At 41.8% G+C, this 17,407-nt stretch overlaps 3 protein-coding genes across 4 annotated transcripts in view; all 3 read right to left on the reverse strand.

Annotated features, from left to right (window-relative positions):
• The window catches only part of LOC118560306 (trichohyalin-like), a 190,389-nt gene that overhangs the window by 24,378 nt on the left and 148,604 nt on the right, over nucleotides 1-17,407 (reverse strand). The gene's annotated exons all lie outside the window — the stretch shown is intronic.
• On the reverse strand, nucleotides 2,010-11,070 carry LOC118560340 (zinc finger protein 622-like). Of its 2 annotated transcripts, none has more exons than XM_036131289.1 (7): nucleotides 10,945-11,070; nucleotides 7,557-8,121; nucleotides 6,622-6,900; nucleotides 4,980-5,142; nucleotides 4,536-4,651; nucleotides 4,305-4,448; nucleotides 2,010-2,478 (listed from the first exon to the last, which is right to left on the reverse strand). In XM_036131289.1, exons 2-7 carry the CDS (start codon nucleotides 8,113-8,115, stop codon nucleotides 2,345-2,347), a joined length of 1,395 nt encoding a protein of 464 aa, XP_035987182.1. In that variant the 5' UTR covers nucleotides 8,116-8,121; nucleotides 10,945-11,070; the 3' UTR covers nucleotides 2,010-2,344. The 2 variants fall into 2 exon arrangements, with proteins under 2 accessions (XP_035987182.1, XP_035987181.1); XM_036131288.1 differs by having other exon boundaries at nucleotides 6,622-6,903.
• On the reverse strand, nucleotides 12,973-15,688 carry LOC105916026 (tripartite motif-containing protein 16). Its single transcript, XM_036131275.1, has one exon. It carries the CDS (start codon nucleotides 15,676-15,678, stop codon nucleotides 14,020-14,022), a length of 1,659 nt encoding a protein of 552 aa, XP_035987168.1. The 5' UTR covers nucleotides 15,679-15,688; the 3' UTR covers nucleotides 12,973-14,019.

The following is a 17,407-nucleotide window of genomic DNA, read 5'->3' on the forward strand; positions in this document are numbered from 1 at the left end:
CGCGCTCTGCATCATGGAGGACTCCACCTTTCTGCACATAGACTGTTTCAGCCCCTCCCACAGAAAGACCACCAGGCTCAGAAAGTTTCTACCCTGTATCTGTCAGGCAGCTGAACTTAAGTCACACTCAATGGGCTAAATACAGCTCTCACCTTTAACTTAATTATTTACACATTTAGATTTATTTATTTGGCTTCTTGAATCAGGGGCTGAGTTCTAATTTCGTACCACAAACATGAAAAACCATGAACTGCTATGACTATTTAAAAAAAGAAATCCATGAATATTTTGACCCAGAAATTTATGACAACAGATTCCATATTTTTCAGAGATTTTATTTTTACGACTTGGAACTGAGAAATCCTGATTATCTGGACTAAAACTAGACCAACCCAGGGATGCAAACTACCCATCGAGTTAATCTAAAGTTGACTGATCTTATCGACCGACAAACGATTAACTTTTCTTTAAAACCCGGTTTTCTCTTGTATTAAGAGGCTCTTTCCATAACATGAAGGTTTCTTCTTCAATATGCTGAATTTTAAAATATTTTAAGTTTATTGAGACAATTGTATGAAATACTGACTGAATAATCAAGTAATGCCCTTCTCACATTATTAAACTTGGACACTTAATAAATTAAAACAGGAACCTCATCAGGTAAATTGAACAGAAACAAGTTGAATAGACATAAATCTATGAAACTAATAATCCTAAAGGAAACCCCTCACTGTTAACCGTGGTTCTGGCTTCATATCATGTCAGAAAATATGCTCTTATGTTTTGCGTCATGCTTTCTGCTTTTCTCTCATCACATCCTCGCCTCCTGAGCACATCGGTGAGTTTTGGTCGATAAGTTGACTCTGCTCCGCCATGCAGGCCGGCTCAATCTGAGCCTTTTAGCCGACAACATAAGGAACTTGTTGAGCGTTAATATTTAAAAACAGAACCTCGTAAAAGAGCATTTGGCATCCCTGTTGTCATCAAAGCGCCCTCTTGTGGATGGCGGCCATACTACAACACAAAGGTCCGTCTAGGCCAGGGGTCTGCCTTCTGCAGCTCCAGAACCACAAGTGGCTCTTTGGACCTTCCACAACAGCTCTGAATAACTTTGGATGAAAATAAAAATTAGGAAATTTATTTTTTACATATAGATATAATTGAATAATTTCACTGATTTTCAAACAACACTAAAGTACCAGTTATATATACTATATTTAAGATTTTAGATATTTTTTTATACGTACTTTTCCGCAGATATCAACCTCCAATGGAGAAAAATGTATCCACCTTTTGTTTGCAACAGTTCTATGTATGTTTATATTATTTTTTTGGACCTTTAAAAGTGAACGCAACATTTAAAAGCTTTATTTAGCTGGACTGAAGGCAAATTTGCCTCCTTGGATTGTAAAGCTTGCAGACACCTGGTCTAGACGGATGTTATCAGTTAATCGGATGGAGTCTTGATCTAATTAACCATTGACCAGCAATTAATAATAAGTCAGTTATTGTTTGCATCCCTAGACCAAACCATTGAATCTCGTGAGGTCTTCCAGCCTCTGCCAGGTCCTCCACAATCCCGCAGTCGTCAGCCGACTTGATGTGGTAGACCGGACCGGCACCTTTTACCCGGATCTGAGGCGCTGCCGTCCATTTGATCCAATAATCATTGCACTACAGTCACACCCCCATCCTCTGACGTGCAAAGCTTTATTCATTTCCACCAGAAAACATGGAGCGGCTGTCAAAATGACAGAACAGCGGATCCACACAGGTTCAGTCATCTCTAAGGCGCCGATACAGGATTTCTCCTCTTTTAGGAGCGTAAACATTTATTCAGCTGGTTTTCAAACTGATCAGCTCATCCTGAAAGACGACAGATTTGTGCCAAAGTTTCGAGCAACTTGGCCGAACGTTATGGCAAAGACGATGAAAATATGACAGCGGTTTACCCAGAAAACACGCATTTATTAGGCTGGAAGTTTAAAAGCCCATCGTGGGTTTAAACCAAGTCTTCATCTGGAAGATGACGTCTGAATATTTAAGTTACATTTTTCCATGATCAGTAAAATTTAAGAATAATTTTAGGAATTTGAGTTTTGCTCTTTTTATTTTAATGTGTTTTTGTAACCCGGGTGATTAGATTCATCTTTGAGCCCAGCTGCTGGGTGTGTTAGAGGAAAACACAAAGAGCTGAAGTTCTTCTCCATCATGGTCTGTTTTTAAGGTCGTCAAACCTCAAATGCAGAGGAAACAGAAAAGTCTGAGTCTTTCTTCCTCTGTCTCTTGTTTGTTGGCAGCCACCCTTCATCAATCAGCTCCTCCTCCTCCTCCTGGTCCCTCACTAGAACATGACCTGGGCTCTGAAGTGCTTCTGCTTGGTGGTGTTGTTGCTCATCCCCGTCTTCAGCATCCACTTGGACTTCATCCTCTGGACGTACTGCATGTCCTTCTGTCTCTGATGGACGGAGCCGCCGCCTGAAGGGGAGAGAAAACCATCAGAGCTTCTCTCTGCTACACCTGGTTAAGCCTCAACAAAACACTCGATAACTTTTAGCCCTCCAGGACTTTCAAAATGACACAGAGCCGTTGGAATAAGAAAATCTCCAAAGGTCAAAGAAGCAGAAATGTCTGACATCAAATCTTGGTCAGGGGACGAACTGTTCTGTTCGTTAGCATGAAGTCAACCGCAATAAAAAAAAAAAAAACGCCCTAAAATCAGGGCAGCTGTCAACCTGCAGGGAATCTAACCACCAGGTTGAGTTACTGTGTTAGGGACGGGGTTTGGGGATGCTTATGCTACTACAGTTTAGTGCTGGACGATAATTCAATAACAATATATATCGATCGATAGACGTGTGGCGCGATAGAAAAAAAAAAATAGGGTTGATAAAACTTCGATAGAGAGTTTTCCTTCCTTCCTTTCAGCCTATCATATTAGTTGATGCTACAGTCACTACTTCCTCTCGACCAATCGTAATCGTGGACCCAGGCACGCCGTCACTAAGCCCCGCCCTCTCAAACCACAACACAGAGTACGTGAATATGTCGCAGCAAGGAGCGGCCGAGGAAACGGTCCTAAAACCGGGTTTTACTAGTTCACCAGTCTGACAGAAATAAACCAATGATTTGTAAAACTTGCAAGGAACCGGTAAAAACAAAGTCTGGTAACGCAGCCAACTTGTTTCATCACGTAAGCCGCTCACTACCGCAGCAGCGCGAGCCGTTTTAGCCCTGCCGCCGCTCCGCGTCTTCGTAGGAATCTTCTGGAAGTTCTTCCAAAATAAAGCAGGTATAGCAGCTAAACTGGGCTTCCTTCTTTGTGATAAAATGACAAAGCGTCCAAGCGGCATTAAGGACATCACGCATGCAGTAACGTGCTTCATAGTGATGGACATACTGCTGTTTTCTGCAGCTTCAAACTACTCACCACTCTTGATCCGAGATATAAAGTTCCGGGACGCAAGTTTTTCTCTAACAGCGCTCCTTAAATTGTGCAACTAGTGCAGAGAATCAGTGCAAAATGAGCTGCAGTCTGTGTCTTTACACACCACAACCTCAGACCTCAGACCTGCGTCAGCCTCTCAATTATGAAACCTGAGAAGTAACTAGTGTGCTATTCCCACCTAAATAGGCTATTTTATTTATTTATTTGGTATATTTATTTTGGTCATTTTACTGGTTTATTCTTTGTCATTATTTAATAACATAACTCAGGTCTCTTAAGTTATTTTTCTTTAAAAAAAAAAGTCTGTTATGGTTAAAAAAAGTTGGTTAAATAAAGATTTATTTGGAATTCTGTGTTTGTGTTCTTTATTAAAATTAAATCATTTAGCAAAAGCATAAAATGTCCAGACAGAGCTGCACATAAAACATGGTTTTAAATGTTTTCAATAATTATCGATATCGATCAATATGCATTTTTTTTTTATCAATAAGCTGTTTGTCTATATCGTCCAGCCCTACTACAGTTGTAGGTTATTAGAAAGCTGTTGAGCAACGAGAGTCGACAATTTTCTTGGGTGGATCGCCCAAGTAGAATCCATGTATGGGAAACAATGTATTTGCGGCTCCTAGCGTCTTATTTCCCATGGAGACTGGGTCTAAATGTGGTTGTTAACAGGTTTCTGACCCCGGCGTAGGCTTAGTGAAAGAAAACTACAAAAAAAAACAGCGATGGGTCAGCTGATGCCAAAATCTCTACTAGAATATTTACGATATTAACTTTAAATCATAAACTTCCCCTTAGAGATGCAAAACATTTCCCACAGTAACACGGCTGCATTCAGCAGAGTCAGCCTCACCTGCGTCTCCGGCCCAGCCGAGGGCTTTGTACTGCCGGAGGACTCTGCCGACGGCGTTACTGCTGTGGCTGAGGACCACGGCCCGCTGGAGGCCAAACCGCTGCTTGTAGTACCTCATGAGGGAGCGGTGGCCGATCTTTGCTCCTGAGGACGGGACACACAGCGGCCGTTTAAAATCGCCTGTTAGCCTTAAAAACAGGAGCTCTGCCTGCTTTCAGTAACAAAGGTCACCTGAAGGGAGAGTCAGCTCCATGGTCTCATCGTCATATCCCAGGTTCTTATCATCCGGCAGCTCGTCGTCGTCCATCCCTTCATCCTCTCCCTCCTTCCTGTCGGGGTAACTGCTCCTGTAGGCAGAAACAGAGGCAGCGTGTCGGTACGAGCCTTCTACACGTTTACACAAACACCTGAAACTCCTCTGAGATGAGACCGCTGTTATTCCTCCAGCACAGCAGGAGCAACGCAAGGAAGGAAAAAAGGACAAGATGTCGTCATCAACAGGGAATCAGGAGTTAAAATAAAGATTTTCTCCCCCCCCAGGATCTAGTAAATCCCTCATCAAACTTCCTACGTTCCCAGACAGCGAAGGAGAAATGATCAGGATCAGGAAAAGTCCATCGTCTCCAACCAAAAAAAAAAAGGATGAAAACACGTGAAACTAAATCCCATAAATACCTGAAGTCATAGAAGTCGGCGAACTCCAGCGCGGCGTCTCCGTCTGTGAAGAGCTTGCAGTGGCTTTTGTCCGTCATGTGGCGCTGCACGGCTTCCGTCGAGTAGAACGAGCGGCCCTTCTCGTTGCACCACAGACACACGTTCCCGGCGCCGACCTTCTCTCCTGCAAACAGACCAGAACCGGTCAGGTGTTATCTGGAGGCGACCAGCAGGGGGCGCCCGCAGACCCAGAGTTAGTTCTGGAGCCACAGAGAAGCTGGTCACAGGGTCCTTGATAGAACTATTTTTCCTATTTTCTACAGACTTTATGTTATTTACTATGTTCATTGCAATTATCATATATATTTACTCTTTACTACTACGAAATTTAAACGTTTTAGTTATTCAGAAATTAAAGTGTATTTCATGTGTTTGATCTCTCTTATCGTTGCAGAAGGCCTGCAGAAAGCAGAGAAATATGTTGTGACGATAATAAGTGTTTTTTCTAAATATGTCTGAAACTGTTATGAACTCTATTCAGCCATCTGGAGTGCTTACATATAACTGTACTTGGTTTAGGGGCCGCATTCAGCTTAATCTGATCTCAAGAGGGCCACACGAGTAAACTCATTGCAAGATTAAACAGAACTAATAAAAGTGGACTTGTTGTTGATTTTTATATTAAAGTTAATTTCACTTTTACACAATATATTATGAATGACCTCAGCGTTTTTAAGAAAAGTATGTGCATTTTCAACAATACTTTTACTCAGTTAAACATTTACTTAAGTGCATTATGCATAAGAACTGATCACAGTGATTATACAATGTTGAAAAACATTTATTCACATTTTTGGAACTTAAAAACACTGTCCTGCATGACAAAATACATCAGATAAAAATTAAGAAATGATTTAAAATCAATTTTCCACATCTGAAGCTCAGTGCTACCATCCGCTGATTAAAACACAGCGCCCCTCGTGGACAATATAGGAACTGCAGGTTTTCAATTAAACGAAGTACATGTTTTTTTCAATAATTGTTTTATCATTCTCTTCCTTTTATCTCCTCTTTCACCTTTTCTTTTGATCTTATTGTTCTTCCTTTCCTCTCCTACTTTCCCATTGTAGTGTCCATATCATTTGAGATATTCCCCGCATGAATCATAATAAAACTATTCACATTCATACATCAAGCAGAGCACTATGGCAAAAGCAGTACTGCTCCACTTGTGAAAGTCAAATCTGATGAGCTCTTCTTGGCATTAAGACAACAATTCTTATTGCCACATTGCCAGACAGGACACTGGAAAAAAAATCTTTTTTTGAATAATGATAATGCAGTTAGCCAGCGTATGTTTGACACCCCTGATCTAGAAGGTCACAGTTGTTTTGCTTATCCCTACCCCTTGGCTTGACAATGGAACCAAGGATTCCTGTGTATAATAAAAAGAGAGGCGGTGACGGAGTTGCGTTAGAGCGGTTTGGAAATCTGTATTAAGCATCTCTGTCGGCTCTCCTTGCAAGATGAAAACTAACTCTTCTGTTGTCTCTCCTCCTTGTGCTTGTTTAATGAACGTTTTAGGCGTTTGAACCTGGCAGCCCTGAAGGAGAGGAGAACGTCTCCTCCAGTGAAAGGTGGGAGCGGACCAGAAGGAACTCACCGAGGTATCTGATGAGGCCCCTGAGGTCGACCAGGAACTCCACGTCGGGGATGAAGAAGCTGTGGACGGTGGTCATGTGGGCGACGTTCTTCAGGAGCGACCTGGAGTGGTGGGGGCAGAAGAGGCAGTCTGTGACGGGGAGGGAGCCTGGGAGGGGGGGCGGCTGGGAGACGGACGCACCCGTCGGACCGCCTTCCTCCTCCTCATCCATCATCTCCTCCTCCTCCTCATCATCATCTTCCATGTCATCCTCCTCCTCCTCATCGACATCCTCCCAGTCTTCTGGAGGAATTTCACAGAAAATCAAACCTTCTCCATTTAAACAGATTTAATCTGCTGAATCTAATGTAGGTGGCTCATTAAATCTGCTGATTTAATGAGCCATTCGCAGTTTCACTGTACCGGCCGTGTGTACTTAGACTTGCATGGCTTAAGCTTTGAGACAAGCAAATGCTACTGGCAGGATCAACCAGTTCTAATGTGGAACAGATTACTAGATCAATGTGTGCTTCTGTGCTTTTTTGTCTCTCTTGTTGTGTCTCTGCTCTGTCTTCTGTAACCCCAGTCGGTCGAGGCAGATGACCGTTCATACTGAGCCCGGTTCTGCTGGAGGTTTTTCCTTCCCGCTAATGGGTGGTTTTTCTTCCCACTGTCGCTTCATGCTTGCTCAGTATGAGGGATTGCAGCAAAGCCATGGACAATGCAGATGACTCTTCCTGTGGCTCTACGGTTCCCCAGGAGTGAATGCTGCTTGTCGGGACTTTGAAGCAATCAACTGGTTTCCTTATATAGGACATTTTTGACCAATCTGGATAATCTGACCCAATCTGTATAATATGATTGAACTTGACTTTGTAAAGTGCCTTGAGATGACATGTTTCATGAATTGGCGCTATATAAATAAAATTGAATTGAATTGAATCTCTGCTGGTTACCTTCTGCTGCCGCTGCCCCTCCATCTTCTCCCCGGCGCCGCTTCACCTGCTCCTCCAGCCACACCACGCGGGGCGGCTTCTCCACCTTGCCTCCGCCCTGTGGCGTCTGGACCTTGGCCGCCTTGGCCGGGCCGGGCCTCTGCTGCTGCCTCAGCGCCTGCTGCAGGGCCTCGTTCTTGGCGTCGTTGTCCTCCTTCTCGTCGCAGACGCCCTTCTCCAGGTTCTTCTCGTTCATCTTCTCCACCTTCCTCTGAGCCGCCAGCACCGCCTGCCTCTCGGCCTGCTGGTGCCGGTGGGACCGCAGGTGGTTCTGGTAGGCGTTGGCGCTGGAGAACCTCTTGCTGCAGGCGGCGCAGCTCTCGGCGGCGTCCGCCAGCTGGCGCTCGGCGGCGGTGCGCTGCGCCAGGACGCGCTCCTGGAAGTTCTCGGCGGTGACGGGCGGCATGTCGGCCACCTTGCGCTTCAGGTTGTAGCGGTGCCAGTCGGTCTTGTAGTGCGCTCGCTGCACCTCGCCGTCCGTGAAGGACACCCGGCAGCTGATGCAGGTGTAGGACGCCATGGTGACCTGGAGGAGACCCACATTAGTCACGTTTAGACCTTCTGCCTTCGTTTCTGTCCGTCTGCTTTAGCTCTGTGTTTTCTTTCAAGTAGACTTAAATAGAGAATTCTGAATCTATGTTTTTAATCTATCCATGCTGTATGGATGAAGGCGAGTGGTCCAAAGAAAACCCTGAAAGATCTTAGAGCTGCGGGAGAACTGCTTCTAAGACTTCAGCATAACTTGGTTAAGACGGCTAATCTAAGATTAGTTCAGTTTCCCTTTAGTTCAGTGCAAAAGTTTTAAACCACACGGTACAGCACTTCCAGTTTCTGCATCTTCTTTGTGAGAAACGCAATACTCTCCCAAGACTCAGCAAGTTTCAACAACAAAGTAAAACAACGGCTCAAATCTACTCAAACCTGTGAACATTAGAGAAACTTTTGCAGATAATCTTTATTACATCTTCTGTATGTTTTTCATGTTTGTATATTACTGTTTGTATTTTTCTTGTTTTAGAGACCTGGTCTGCAAATTAGCTGTAGGGAATTTCGCCCTGACGTCACAAATTTGTCAAGTGACAAAAAAAATTAAAATGCTAACTAAGCCAACTAAGGCTTGTATTGTAAGGTTATTATTCATGTCGTGCTGCGTGATTGGCTGTGCTAACAGATTCAACAAATATAATCCTAAAAGTTGTTACCGGTTTCCCAAGAAACCAGATCAATGAAGAAAGCTCTGAACGATAAAGTGAAGAAAATTAATTGGCCAACCGTGGGAGCCTGCAGATCATGACCGAGGTTTTCATCTGCATTTTGTGACTAATCGGAGAAAAAAAAACAACGTTTACAGCGGTTACATTCAGCAGGTAGACACGCCCATGACAACCACCGTCGGTTGCCGGTTTCCTTGTCACCGTCTGAATGTGCGCTGAAACCGCATCTTTAAAATGAACTGTGCCTGTCTGAATCACAATGAAAAACATTGCAGCTCTGTGCGTGAGTCAAGAAATCGCGTCTACCACTAATATCTCCCCGCAGCAGCAGCGGAGGCTGCAGCGGGGTGTGGGCGCATCTGTGCTGATAGAGGTGCAGAGTCACGGCACCAAGAGCAGCGCTGTTTGTAGGCGCTGCGCGATCGATTTAATCTTGTAAATAAAACTTTCGGCCCGAATAAAATTTTCCCTCTACAGACGTAAACGACATGAAGCGAGGAGAGAGATTGAAAATTTCTGTTCCCCGCTCGTTGACTTCTCCCAGATCCGTCTGGTAATTGTCGCCAAATGTTAGGTCAGACCACGCGTCGGGATTTTTGCTCCAGCGTTCTGTTAAAGTATATGGATCGGAACATGTACCAGCGTTGTACAATAACTTGATCTTATATCTCTTTTTCGCATCTGAAGGTAGGGAGTTCGCATACGCAGAGAAAGGCATAACATCTTTGTTCGATTTCCTCCTTTTTACACTACCCGCCATGTTTTGCCAACCAGTCAGCACGCAGGCTTGCTTTGTGACGCCACACAAAGTTGGTCATTAGCCTACTAGCCCGACGACCAATGAACATAGCATCGGTTACACTTCAAACTGTAACAATGTTTTTTTTGTGATGTTCCTATCAAATAAACTTATTAATAGTAATAATAACTCCAGTTTTCAGAAGTCCCAAATCTTATCCTTCACACTCATGAAGAAATAAAACCGCCCACGGTCACTGAAGTTATGGCCGGTATTGACAGGTGACAGATTTCAAAGCGAAACAGAATCGGGAAGCAAGGACACAAGGAGGGATTGAAGGAAGGAAAGGGGCAAGGCAAGAAGCTAGGATACAAGGGGAAAGGACAGACAGAAGGGATGTAGTCTACACAGAGGGAAGAAAATAAGGACAGGAATCAGGACACAACGAAGGGAAGGAAAAATGAGGAGGAATGCTAGTCAGAAAGTAGTACACAGGAAAGGGAGAAAAGGAGGACAGATGGATTAAAAAGGAATAACCCAGGGAGGGAAGGAAGCAAGGAAAAAGTAAAGAAAGGATGAGCACAAGGAAAAAGGAGACAAAGAGCTTAAGAAAAGACAGCAGAAAAAAGAAAAAAGGGATATAGGCAAAAAAAAGGACACAAGGAAGAGGGGGGGTGTAGGACACAAAGAAAACATAACATTAGGATAGAAAGATGGACAAGGAAAGGAAGAACATATAGAGAAGGAAGCAAGGGAACAAACAAGTATGGACGGACAGATGTCCTAGGAAAGGAAGGACAGCATTACAGTAAGCTGGACTTCCTAACATCCCGGCAGGCCAAGCTTCTGTTGGGCTGTTAGGAACGACTCTAACACTTCCCAGCAGACTTAGATTATAAAACTGATAATAGACTGAAATGCAAACAGACATGACCTTCATATGGCCTAAAATGTATTTAATCTTAAGTCTAATATGTTTCAAACATGGCTTCATGTGGGGCTAATCCCAGACTTTACACGTTTAGTACGTTTTATTGCCTTCATGGTTCTGTTATGTCAGCAGACAGAGGTTAGTTGAAACTGTTCAAACTGTTTTAAGAGGACATTTAACGAGCTTTAGATCGGTTTTGTTCAAGCTAGCAGTCACTTAGTCATGTTATAAACATAGATTGTTGCTAACGTGAACTTTTACCGACCAAAGATTGAATATAAAGCGATACAAAAAGCGCAGGTAAACTGCGGCGGTGCAAGTTTCACATCAACTGACCCGATTTCTGTTAGCATCAAGCTAACCAAACATTCAGCTTCAGGTAAACACAGCTGACGTAACAACCTTTTCTGCCAGCAAACCTATACGAGAAGAAAAAACTCTCTTCTACGCCCAGTAACTACTTACGTTTTAACGTAGTCGCGGCTAAAAACCCAGAGTCTGAAGCTGTTTTGATGATATTTCTGTTCCCAACATGCAAACACGAGGAACAACTTGCAAAGATGAGGTTAAAACTTCTTCTTTCAATCTTTAACGTCTGTCCGGCTCCCAAGCGCCACGCTGTTGCCCCCTAATGGACAACGCGATGCATAACATGGAGGAAGGCGCGTAGAGTCCGCCATATTGTGAGTGGCGGGTTGTGTCACTACCCGATCCGTACTAGTAGCACCATACATAGGGCGCAGGTTCGCACGTCAACGTCACCGCCATATTGTACGTGGCAGAAAAAAGTCGAGTTCTGTTATTGTGAACGTGGATCAGTGAAGATGCCTCATTCCTGTGCTGCAATAAATACACACACACGCATATATATATATATATATATATATATATATATATATATATATATATATATATATATATATATATATATATATATATATATATATATGTGTGTGTGTGTGTGTGTGTGTTTATGTGTTATGAATATAAGGATAAATTTGTTAAATCTAAACATTGTGGTCTTCATTATTTCATAAACCCGTGTCACATGTGAACCTTTAGGAACAGACTTTTTGGGTGAGTATTAAAGAGGTAAAATTAATAATGTGAGGAAAAAAAAGTCCTAAAGTAAAAATAAACTAACAAACACAAAAGTGATAATGTTATGATAAAAACATCATATTATGAGAATTAAGGGGGAACATTTCCAGAATAATCACAGTTTGCAGAATTATTTCACTCCTGGAGTAATAGGGCCATGTTAGATTATTTTAATTATTTTTATTCTTTAGGAGAATAAATTCAGGGAATGAAGCTAAAGGGATACGAAAATAAACTTGTAATATTACAAAAAAGAAATACTACGAATACAAAGTATATTCAGAGATTAAAGTCCCTCTGATACTGTTTAAGTGACTGAGTAACTGCCGATTTGCCACATTTAAGATGGCGGACGCTCTGACGCATCGCAGCATAGGCAGAACCCGCCCAATGACGCGTCTACTCTTATATTATGTCTATGGCACCATAGACATCATATACGTAGACGCCTCGTCGGGCGGGTTCTGCCTATGCTGCGATGCGTCACAGCGTCCGCCATGTTGAATGTGGCAAATCTGCAGTTAGACTCAGTCACTTAAACAGGATCAGAGGGAGTTTAATCTCAGAACATACTTTATATTCTTAATATTTTTATTTTTGTAATATTACAAGTTTATTTTCGCATCCCTTTGGCTTCACTCTCGTGACTTATTCTCGTAAAGAATAAAAATAATTAAAATAATCTAACCTGGCCCTATTACTCCAGGACTGAAATAGTTCTGCAAACTGTGAATATTCTGGAAATGTTCCCCCTTAATTCTCATGATATGACGTTTTTCTCATAATATTGACACTTTTGTCTTTTTTTAACTTTATTGTCCTAGGATTTTTTTTTATTCTCATATTAGTAACTTTCTCTTTAATACTTCCCCAAAACGTCTGTTTCAAATCTGTGACTATACCAGAACTTAAAAGTTTCACATGTGACACGGTTTTACGAAATAATGAAGACCACAATGTTTAGATTTAACCCATTTACTTTTATATTCATAACACACACACACACACACACACACACACACACACACACACACACACACACACACACACACACACATATGATTCTTATCCTGATATATATATATATATATATATATATATATATATATATATATATATATATATATATATATATATCCATCCATCCATCCATTTTCTGTTCCGCTTAATCCCACATGGGGTCACGGGGGTAGATAGGGGGGTGGGGGTGGGGGTGGGGGGGGTAGATAGATAGATAGATAGATAGATAGATAGATAGATAGATAGATAGATAGATAGATAGAAATCAAAATAAGGAAGTAAGACAAATCTTGGCTGGAAATATTTGAAAGAAACTACATTTATTTTTCAAGGTTTTTTTATTATCAAATTTTAAAATCATTTACTCTTACATTGAGGTATTTCTGTTGTAAACACAATCTTTTTGATACTGGAAGAACTTAATCAGTGTTTTATCTTTTCATAGTATTTCAAAGCAGGTTAAAAGGATTTATTCAAGGCTTTGGACAAAAAGGAATCCCACAATTCTTTGCACAACATCAATTATCAGTACAGCCCATCTCACAGAAATTAATGAAAATGTCCGGAGAGAAGAGAGCACACACTTTGTAGTTCACTATCAGAAGGCTGTAGGCCCAGATTTGACTCAGGTGTGTGTTTCCATCACATGATGATGTCAGAGTTAAAGGCTGTCTGAAATTGGCACGGCAGTCAGGAGCTCCTTACCATAGTGTTTTTGCTGTTGACCCATGAAAAGTTTAGGAACAGGAGCTAGGAGCTATTATTAAGGGTATTTGGATGGAGCCGTTGTCTCGGCTCCAGTCTTGTGTTTTCGTTGAGAGTTTTATTAATATCAACTGAAGTTTCTAGGCAGAGATAATCAAGAAACAGTACATAGGTATAAAAAAAATCTGTGTTCCACAGAGAGAAGCCATGACCCAATCACTGACGAGGACCTGGATGACATCATGCATCACCTGAATTCCACCACTTGACACTGTGCCAACAGGGGATTTCAAAGAGCTTCTACTGTAAATTCATGTCCGTTTACAGGTGCCTAAAACAGCGGTCCTTATTCCACTTAAAAGAATAGTCCAGTTAGTTCCCTAATATTTGAAGGAAACTGCATTTATTTTTCAAGATTCTTTATTATTAAATTTTAAAATCATTTAGCCTTGCATTGAGGTATTTATGTTGTAAACACAATCTTTTTGATATTAGAAGAACTTAATCAGTGTTTTATCTTTTCATGGTACTTCAAAGCAGGTTAAAGGATTTATTCAAGGTTTTGGGCAAAAAACATAATTGGTGTTTAAGACAGATATGAGGAAGTACGATACATTTTTATTTCAAATGCAAGTTTATAGAAACAGCTGCAAAAAAACAGGTGTTGCAATAAACTTGAGCTGAAGGGGAAAGACACAGCCGCTAATAACCAGTCTACCTGAGTTTACAGAACTCTGCAGTGTCTTTGGAGTAATAAATCCAAACTCCAGCATGTAGCGGCTGAGTGAAGGTGGTCTGGACTCTGTGGAGGAGAGTCATGGTTTCAGAGACGCTGTAGAAGGACAGAATACCTGCTCTGTGATCCAGGTACACTCCTACTCTGGAGGAACCAGGACCTGAGATGGGGGTCTTGATTTTCTTGTGGAAAAATGTGTATCTGTTTTGGTAACAATCCAGCGCCCAAGATTTGTTATTGTGTCCAAATGCACATTCAGATCCACCCCCTGTTCTGTTGATATTCTTGTATGAAACAGCTACAAACCCACCTCTCCCTCTCCACTCCACCTCCCAGTAACAACGTCCAGTCAGACTCTCTCTACTCAGGATCTGACAACAACCAGTGAATCTGTCTGGATGACTAGAATAAGACTGAGGTTGACTGACAAGTGTGACCCTCCTGTTGCCCTCTGACAGTACCAGCTGTGTGTGTGCTGTGTTCGGATCCAGTGTGATGGTACATGAATGTTCTAAAAAGTCAGCTCTGCTCTTTGGCTCTTTTTTTATTACTGGATCCACCTCAATTATTGATGGTGAGAAGGTTTTAGACTTATCGCTCAGGATGTCCTGTAGTTGATCTCTGAGCTCTGACACAGCTGCTGTCACATCCTCAAAGTAGCTCAGAGGACGGATCTTGATGCTGGATGAGTGTGTAGACTCACTGAGTGCTGACAGTGAGGGGTAGTTGTGGAGAAACTGGTTGTGATCCTCTGTGTCTGAGAGCTGCTTCAGCTCAGCGTCTTTCCTCTTCAGCTCAGTGATCTCCTGCTCCAGCTTCTCCTGAAGCTCTTTGACTCGACTCCCTTCAGTTTCCTGCTGGGATCTGATCTGCTGCTTCACATCAGAGCTTCTTTTCTGGATGAGACGGATCAGCTGAGTGAAGATCTTCTCACTGTCCTCCACTGTTTTATCAGCAGAGTGCTTGATGGCCTCCAGCTCCTGTTGAAGCAGCTTCACATCTTTCTCTCTGTCCTGGATTCTCTGCTGGATGTTTTCTCGTCTCACCTCCAGCTCTCTCTGCCTCTCAGTCCTTTCTGCTGCAGCTGACACTGTGTCGTGGCCTTTATGTTCATCCACAGGGCAGAGACTACAGATACACTTCTGATCAGTACGACAGAACATCTTCATCACCTCATCATGACGAGAGCAGATGTTCTCCTGGAGGTTCTTGGAGGGCTCCACCAGCTTGTGTTTCTTTAATGGACTCATGTCAAAATGAGGCTGAAGGTGTTTCTCACAGAAAGAGGCCAGACAGACTAAACAGGACTTGATGGCATTCACCTTTTTTCCAGAGCAGAAATCACAGGCCACATCTTCAGGTCCAGTTTCAGGAGGGATTTGGTGTCCAGTCTTCTTCAGCTGCTCCACTAAAGCTGCTAACATGGTGTTCTTTTCCAGAAGAGGCCTCGGTACAAAAGCTTTCCTGCACTGAGGGCAGCTGTGGATTCCTTTGTGATCCTGTTTATCCCAGTGGGTTTTAACACACTTCATACAGTAGCTGTGTCCACAGGGAATAGTCACCGGATCCTTCAGTAGATCCAGACAGATCGAACAGGAGAAAAATTTCTTGTCCAGTTGTAGTCCTTGCTGCTCCATTTTGGCTCTCTGTGGCTGTGATTATGTGAGTGGTAATTTGTTCTATCTTTGACTTTGAGCACAGAGGGGGAGGAGACAAGGAAATATGTGGTCTGACTGGAAATGATGGGAACCACATGGGGAGCTAGGCTTATCAGGTATTTTCACATTGCAGAACAGTTAACAGTAATCGTAAATGTGGATCTCTCTCTCCCTCCTTCCTGTAAAGACTCAGAGTGAATGTGTCCCCTCAACCTGTCCCACTTTCCATTAAACTATGAGCAAAACATTCTTAACTATGTTTTTTCAGTTGTTATAAAGCATAATAAAGGCAGAATTCACTCCATGCATTAAATATCAGTTATGTTACTTTATTTCTTTTTATTCTGTTGTATAGTTAAAATGGCATGTCATGGTAACGGAAGGTAGTAAACCTCAAGTTTAAGAAAAGATAAGATAAGATAAGAGACTCCTTTAACGTCCCACAATAAGGAACCTCGGTCATGAGAGTGCCAAAAACAGAGATACACACTAATCAGTAATGAAAAATCAAGCTAATCTGAAGTTAGTTCTGAGGCCACAGAGAATTAACTTATCAGAAAGGCCAAAATAAAAGAACCCATATAAAACCTCAATAAATTTCAAACTCTGAATAACAAATTAATATTTGTTGAATCTCTCTGTAGATTACCATCAAATTGTGATTTATTGTCTACCTTTAGCAACAATATGGGCTAGTTTCTAATAAAGACTCACAGTGACTGTATTCACTGAGGGAAGTGGCGGTAGGCTCCTGGCAGTGGCTACCACAGACAGTGACTCAGCAGAAATGCTTCTGTCAAACAAAAAAGCAACAGCAAACACAAACATAGGTTTTTATATGCCAACCATAACACTGGTAGCAATAGCACTCCTAAATGATAATACATAAACATGTTAAAATTAGCTTCCTATCTTTGACTATTGCATGCTAGTGCTAGCCCTGCAGCCCAGATAGATGAAAGTTAGAAGAATAACAGCCTTCAGGTTCCAAGATTCGTTTTTTTAAAAAACAGGTGACGTTCAATACCAGAAAGACATTATTCCAATATTCAAGATGTATTTTAAGAATAGAAGGAAGTTGAGCAGAGAGGATGAGACAATTTAAAGCAGCCATGTGGTCACAGCATCGCTAACTGACTGGCATCGGCACTAACCCTAGTAAACATTACTACAACTTGTTTTAAACATAATGCTTGTTTTTCGTTTAGCTTGTTTAGTTTACCTTAATCATGGCGAATGAGTCATTTGGGAACATTAATGCCAATTTAATGGTGCTTTTGTCTAATTTAAGATTATCTCAACAGGTTAATGGCGACATGTGCCCCGACACGTCATTTCCGGTTGTTTGTCTACTACAGCACCCTCTAGCTTCCTAAGTTACCAATTCAAGTCTTAATTATTTCCAGGAAAAGTTATTACATTAATAAAAATCAAGCGTCCTAAAGGTTATTGATTTTTTACTGAGCAAATATTCTTTCAAATGTTATGTCCTCAAATAATGTTTTAGCTAACTCAAGATTTGCATTGTCAATGGGTTGAACACATATGGCAATGATATCAGAAAAATATGATTGTCTTGCATTCTAAATTAGTTAACCTAATCTAACCTCATTCCATCTTCTTTAAGATGAACTCTGGTTCTCTAAGTCGCATCTGCAGTAAACCCAAGATTAACTAAATCATTGTTATGATAATGATTTTCAACTAT

Source organism: Fundulus heteroclitus, unplaced genomic scaffold (genome assembly GCF_011125445.2).
Source record: "Fundulus heteroclitus isolate FHET01 unplaced genomic scaffold, MU-UCD_Fhet_4.1 scaffold_42, whole genome shotgun sequence".
In the NCBI taxonomy this organism is placed as follows: Eukaryota; Metazoa; Chordata; class Actinopteri; order Cyprinodontiformes; family Fundulidae; genus Fundulus; species Fundulus heteroclitus.

What these genes read in the sequence shown, in the direction of transcription:
- LOC118560340 (XM_036131288.1), bottom strand. Translation starts at nt 8,115, where the DNA reads ATGGCGTCCTACACCTGCATCAGCTGCCGGGTGTCCTTCACGGACGGC. An exon ending in GCCGACTTCTATGACTTCAG is followed by an intron (nt 4,652 to 4,979) that starts GTATTTATGGGA and finishes TTCTGCCTACAG; the next exon opens with GAGCAGTTACCCCGACAGGA. An exon ending in GGAGCTGACTCTCCCTTCAG is followed by an intron (nt 4,449 to 4,535) that starts GTGACCTTTGTT and finishes TCCCGTCCTCAG; the next exon opens with GAGCAAAGATCGGCCACCGC.
- LOC105916026 (XM_036131275.1), bottom strand. Translation starts at nt 15,678, where the DNA reads ATGGAGCAGCAAGGACTACAACTGGACAAGAAATTTTTCTCCTGTTCG.